Source organism: Anarrhichthys ocellatus, unplaced genomic scaffold (genome assembly GCF_004355925.1).
Source record: "Anarrhichthys ocellatus isolate YVR2014 unplaced genomic scaffold, GSC_Weel_1.0 scaffold62, whole genome shotgun sequence".
Classification (NCBI taxonomy): domain Eukaryota; kingdom Metazoa; phylum Chordata; class Actinopteri; order Perciformes; family Anarhichadidae; genus Anarrhichthys; species Anarrhichthys ocellatus.
This window is the reverse complement of record NW_022280092.1, coordinates 1,044,926-1,051,352: the sequence shown is the minus strand read 5'-3', so window position 1 is coordinate 1,051,352 and position 6,427 is coordinate 1,044,926. Positions and strand designations below refer to the sequence as shown.

At 43.9% G+C, this 6,427-nt stretch overlaps 1 protein-coding gene across 2 annotated transcripts in view; it reads right to left on the bottom strand.

Moving 5' to 3' along the window:
- The window catches only part of nptx2a (neuronal pentraxin 2a), a 10,988-nt gene extending 8,295 nt beyond the window's left edge, over window positions 1–2,693 (bottom strand). For both annotated transcript variants that reach the window (XM_031872281.1, XM_031872282.1), the window contains exon 1: window positions 1,737–2,693. In XM_031872281.1, the coding sequence (XP_031728141.1) occupies window positions 1,737–2,186 (450 nt within the window). In that variant the 5' untranslated portion in view covers window positions 2,187–2,693. The remainder of the gene's footprint in view (window positions 1–1,736) is intronic.
- Between the last annotated feature and the right edge of the window lie 3,734 nt (window positions 2,694–6,427).

Sequence of the window (6,427 nt, the reverse complement as noted above, 5' to 3'; positions counted from 1 at the left end):
GGATGAATGGATGAATGAATGAATGATGGATGAATGGATGGATGGATGGATGGATTGATGGATGGATGGATGGATGGATGGAATGGGGCCAGAAGGGAATGACACATACGAACAATGACAGACATTTAATCCAGTTAATCTTGTGCACTCAAACAAGCATTCAGTCTGCATAAAGACCTAGATTTCCAGTAGAGGACTGATTGCATTGACCCTTTAGGCCTGATATCCTTTTAGCACCATTGTTTTTGATACAGCAATATCAAAATGAAGACAGTTTGTTCCTGCGGCAGACTTTGATTGGTGACCTGCCAAACACCCATGACTGGACAGGGTATTAGGTTGGCTCCACGAGTGACGTCACACCAGGCGTGATCACAGATGTTTTTTGAAAAAAGGGGGCAGACAAAAACGGCACAGTTCCACACTTAGGTGGTGCTTTCACTGTGCAGCAAAATGCCCTCAGATGTTCATTTCTAAAGCGTGTGTTGATGTTGTCCTGCGGTCTGGGATTTACACACTTTGTGACCCATTCACAGAGTTTGATTAATCTTTCATGACACAATGGAGCCATCTGAATAGCTCAAATGAGTGATTCCCTTGCAATCTGGTGCAAACGCAAGGTCCTGAATGCAATTGTTGAGAAATGGTGTTTGATTAGTTGGAGAGGTCCTGCTCAAGGGACCCATACACTATCAGCCAGTCTTACAATCATTATGTTAAGAAGATGCAGATCAATAGATATGTGATTGAAATGCAATATAATATGTATCCTCACAGCTGCAGTATATCCTTGATTTGATTGGGGTATTAAAGTGTCCAATCAGGGAGAGAGGGTGACGGGGAAGGGACTAGAGAGATGGATGGATCAGCAATGCAGCATACTGTACACAGAAACAACCTTGAATTTAAATAATTAGAGTTGTGATTGTTTATGTTATCAGGGCTGTCAGATGATGAAAAATGCACTTCACTGTTAACATGACATAAGAGATAAAGCCAGGGCTTACACTGGCCTTCTGCTGTATGTAAAGCACTTCACTATAGGTGACCTCAATATCAGTTGTGATCTCTGAGCCTTGTGGAATGAATGCACACAGCAGGTCTCCTGAGGCTGGTTGAGATAAAGCTCTGCAGGGCAACGGGAATTTATGAACGACTAAACCATTGAGCATTTGATGCAGGTGAAATCTGCGGGAATTAATTCCATCAGCTGCTATGATTAATTAGGCACATGACTGCAAATAAAACATTATGTGGAACACGCACACACACACACACACACACACACACACACACGCGCGCACACACACGCACACAGCAGTCATACATTATTCAAGGTTGCGTTCACAAATCACTGGAACACATGCGTGATTACCTTTGAAACGTTTTTTTTTATTCCTTATTGACGACTATATCCTGCGGGTTTCGCCATCAGAGTTATCTTTTAATGATAAAAACGCATTGATGTGACATGCCTATTACGTGACCCTCTGATCTCACGATCCCCCTGAGAGGACTCCTGCAGCACAGAGTAGGCCTATTATCAGACGTGTGTGCGTCAGGAATATTACTTGTGAAAGGGCTAAAAGATATTGCAAAAAAATATGCATGAAAATATGTATACTGCAGTTGGCTTTGTTGGTGGCTATTAATAGAAGTAATTAATAGGTTTCGGGGGGAACCCAAGTTCTTTTCTGGCTCGTTTATGCAGGAGCAGCATTTTTGTGCCATCTTACCTCCAAGTTCTCCAGCCGACCCTTGAGACTCTGCATGGTCTTGCCCAGCTGGTCTATGGTATCGCCGGGGTCCCGGGGCAGGTCCCCCATGGTGTTCTTGCCGTATTCCTTCCGTCTGGAGCCCTGACCTCGGGACCTGCCCTGCGGCGACTCGTCGGCTGCCGCCTCGCAGCGCACCAGCTTGGAGTTGAGCTCCTTGATGGTCCCCTGCTGGCTCACGATGGTCTCCTTCTGCTGCAGGATGGTCTCCCGGAGCTGGATGATCGTGTTCCGCAGCTCGTCCTCCACGGGGCTGCTGCTCTGGACACGGTTCCCCGTGGGATCGTACCCGCAGCCCGGCTCTGCGCCCGGGGGAATGGCGTTACAAACGAAGCGGCTACCTGTAGCATCCTGGCTTCGCACCGTGCCTCCACTGACCAGGTACAAAAGTCCAACTACTAGAACCAGCATCCCGACTGGATACGCAAATTCCACTTATTAAAGGAAAACAAGGGCTCCGTAATTACTGACTGAGGGTTTGAAGTCTCCCGTAAAATAATAAACTCATTACAACTACAACACGTTAATTCAAGTGGTTGCGGGCATTTTTCTAGACTTCCAAAGAGTGATAAAAAAATGACCGAACTTAGTTTATAGTGAAACCATGGAAACAAACAAATCAAAATCCGCAGTGAAAAATCATAAAATCATACATCCACAAACCACATGGTCGCTCCTGAAAAAAAAAACCAAATCTCAATTCTTACTTTCAGCAGATGGAAACTCGGAACCAGGATTTGGTAGCTCCTTTTACAGAGAAAAAAAGTTGTACTGATTTGTAATCTTGATTTAAAAAAAATCCACAGAGGGTTGCAGGGAAATCAGTTTCGCCTGTGTTGCCTCTCCGGTCGGTTGGATTGTCAGTGAGTGGTGCTGAAAAGACAGCGACGCTGCTCAACGAGATTATTAAAGGGAGGTGCGCACTGGCGCTTCCGCTCATCATCTGTGCGCTCCGGTTATTCAGCTCCAGGATACAGTAGCTGCGTCATCCCTGAATCCCAAGCCATTCCACGGGTCGGTCTCATTGGCTCTTTGTGACCTGTTTAAATGCGCTGATACTTTAAGATGTCAAACAAAAACACATTGAGAGTTCAGGTTTTCAGTGGGTTGCCTGTTTGTGTATCTCTTAAGGACTGTACAGGCTCTGTGTAGCTTTTATGATATGATTGTAGCACCAGAGAACCGGGATAACAATACACAATAGTATGATACTGGGAGTATTGATTGATAACTTCACATCTGTCTGGATCCTGCATCGGGGGATTGTTGCACTCTCTATGCCCTTCAGAGTCGGCATTTGTTTGAGTAAAAACATTTTTTTTCTTCCAACAGGGAACACTTGGTCTAAGGTCAAACTTTAAGGATTAGTAAATCCAATTGAAATCCACAGTTCAAATAAGGAGTCTGATGACTTGACTTGAATTAAAAACCAGCTCCCCATTGCCTTCTCTTATTTTTGTGCATAAGAAAAGGACTTTCATTCTCTACACAGCCTGCAAACAGGTTGTCTCTAGTTAAAATTCAGATAAAGAATATAAAGCATAAAATAATGACTTATAAGTCGCTGCAGTAATTATTATTATTTGTTCATTGCTGATTATAAAGCCAGCAACGGTTTACTGGAAATGTTGTTCATGCTTAATTGTGGTGTGTGTTTGTGGTGAGTAAAATACTTGTGACCTGGGCCAAATAGAACTAAAAATAATCCTTGGTGTTTGCTTTAATCTGGCTGGTGGGAGTTTATCCTATAACCATTAGATAACAGTTTCACAGGAACAGCAAGTGAAATAAATTGCATGTAAAATTCACGTTGTTGTCTGTTTCAGTTTCTCAAATTGTCGGTCGCAGTCCAAGTGTGACAAATGTATCCATCCAAAGAGGGAGGCACGGCACGTAGGAACTTCACTGTGTGACAAACATTTTCTAATATTTAAATCCAATCCCTCCTGACACAAATCTCACCTCGATAAACACGTCAAAGCTTCGAAGAAAACTATGATCTCAAAGCCTTTTCAGGGTGGGATCCCTACTCAAAATAACCCAAAGACAGCGAACAATATTTGGAAAGAAGATAGAATTATTTCGGTTGCCAAGTACATAGCATTTCCATGCCTGGTGCGTAACATGATTTGATGTTATCGGTTCTATATATTTAGATATCTGCAGGCAAATGCTCGTCGGTGGCAAGATGACACCATTATCCTCTTTGACAATGATAGACACGGGAGAGAATCACAGTGGGTTTTGTGTGACGCTCCCTTCATGTTTTGTCAAACTAAGACAAGGGAGCAGGTGTCTGTCAGGTACCTGCTAAGAAGACATCTTGTTTCCCAAAACTGCCTCATCAATCTACAAGATAATTCCCCTAAAATATGAAGCGGTGGGGCAGCGATAGCTCATGCGGGATGCTCTCTTAACGTGGTGTGCAGTATTACTGCGCTGCCCATCACAGCCATCATCTCCTATCTGCTCACAGGGCCTAAGAGCTAAATGTCAGCCGGCATTAATGCACAGTCAGCGTACAATGGGCGCACGGAGCCGGGACTGGCAGGGAACGGCCGGTGAAGTCACTGCTAAGGAAGGCAGTTTCTAATATGACAGGTCCCCCCGGGAAAAGGGACACACATTCACCATGGAAACCTTATATCCTTCCAGATCCCCCTTAGCACCCCCGCCTCGGTGAGCGCGGTGCAGGCAGAAGTGAAGTGTTAGTACTGAAGACTGAGCAGAGATGACAACTTTCACTTCAAAGTTGATGGGATAAAGTTATTTCCCTTTCATGTTGCAACTGGTGAGCGCATGGGGTGAAGTAACTTTACTTTTTTAAGCGCCATCAGCGAGGGTTAAGATGTCAGCAGGGATTGAACTCTTATCCTAAGTTTCCCATATAAATGAATACATTTCAGAGTTACAATTTGCACTTTACTTAAGGCAATAAGAATTTATGTCCGTACAAACAAAGGCCCTGATTTACAGAGAAATAGACACACTGCTCATCGGTGTGTTTTAAGGATACATCTCCTCTCCTCCTCTCAATATGATGCAATTCAACACAAAAAAACCACTAACTACAGAATAACATTACCAGAATTCTATCAACATTTTTTATCAGCAACATTTTTTAAAATGTGTTTCATAAAAGGAGTTTTCATTAGACAACTGTTGTGTGGAACTGCTCAAATTAACTAATTAATTAGGGCCAATGTGAAGCATTTAGGGTTTCTATTAGCAGAAATGGGATTGACTATAATCACCTGCAACTAAGAATCATTGTGTTTTTGTTACCGTACAATAAGCTCTTCATATCTAGAGATCCAGTCCTCTCCAGTCTGCCATGTTCAATCACCTGCCCAGAACGGACAAACCGAACACTGGCCCTACATACGGCCATTCAGAACGGGTATTTAGTTGGTTGCAATCTGCACTGGCCCTTTAGAAGAGCCTGGCAAATGATTAGGTGAAAATACAACTGGTGAATATAATATGTGAATGTGTATATGAGAGCATTTACAATGACATAGAAATTAATTCACATACCTACTTTGGTGATGAAACCATTCTGGCCTCAGTAGTTCTCTGACATCTTCCAAACAAGCTTGTTTCACTAGTCAGATCCTTTGTACACCTTCTTACTCACCATTGTGGCATTTCACTACTTTGGAGTTCCACCTATTTAGTTGTGATGTGAATGCTGAACACTCAGAGCCTCTGAAGGGAGCCACACTCACCCCGCATGACACAGTCCCATGGCCGTTTACTCACATCCCTTCCGGTGTTCTCACCATCCCTCCACCTCTCATCCCTCCACCTGCTGCTGGGTACCTGCTCATCCACATGAGCTGTCAGTGGACAGAACAACTCCTACACATGGATCACCCCATGGATCACCCCCATGGATCACCCCCATGGATCACCCCCCCCCCCTAGTTAACTCTAACTAAGTGGTTTGATTGCCTAAACCTAACTTCCTGTGTAGACGGAAGTTTATCCCTGCTACATCCGTAGAGCATCATGGTTTGAAGCTAAGCGTTAGTGTTTGACGAGTGGAGATGTGTTGACTGAGTGGTATATACATGCATACAGTATGACATACTGTTCTTGCTGTTATATATCCAACACAGCCTTTGCGATAAAGCCGTCTACTACTACTCTACCAACAGCCTTCCAACAGTAGTGCTGCTTCAGGACGACTTTGTGGGGGAATAATCGTGTTTACTACGCACTCCCCGCTGCCGCTATTCACCGTCTCTTTTTGTTCCTCACATCAGCTGTCAGCCTCCAACACCACTTCAAGCCAGAGGAATATCGTGAGCTGATGCTCGGGCTTTGTTCAGTCGCTGTTTGTGCGCTTGGCAATGTGCAGTATTGCCAAGCTGCTTTATTGGTCTGCTGCAGATCTGCTTGTAGGCGATATCTTGGCATCAGCTGGCTGCTAATCTCTGCCCTTATGCTGCTGCTGTCTACCTACAATATGTATATTGGTGTTAATTGTGGATTCAATACTCACAGTGCCCGAATATATTGTACATTGGCTTCTTGTAAACACATAAACACACATTTTCTACAATCAGAGGTGCCAAGAAACTGTGCATTTACCCAAGCACGTTTAGTGTAATTCTAAAGTACTTGTACTTACTGCAGCATTTCTAATT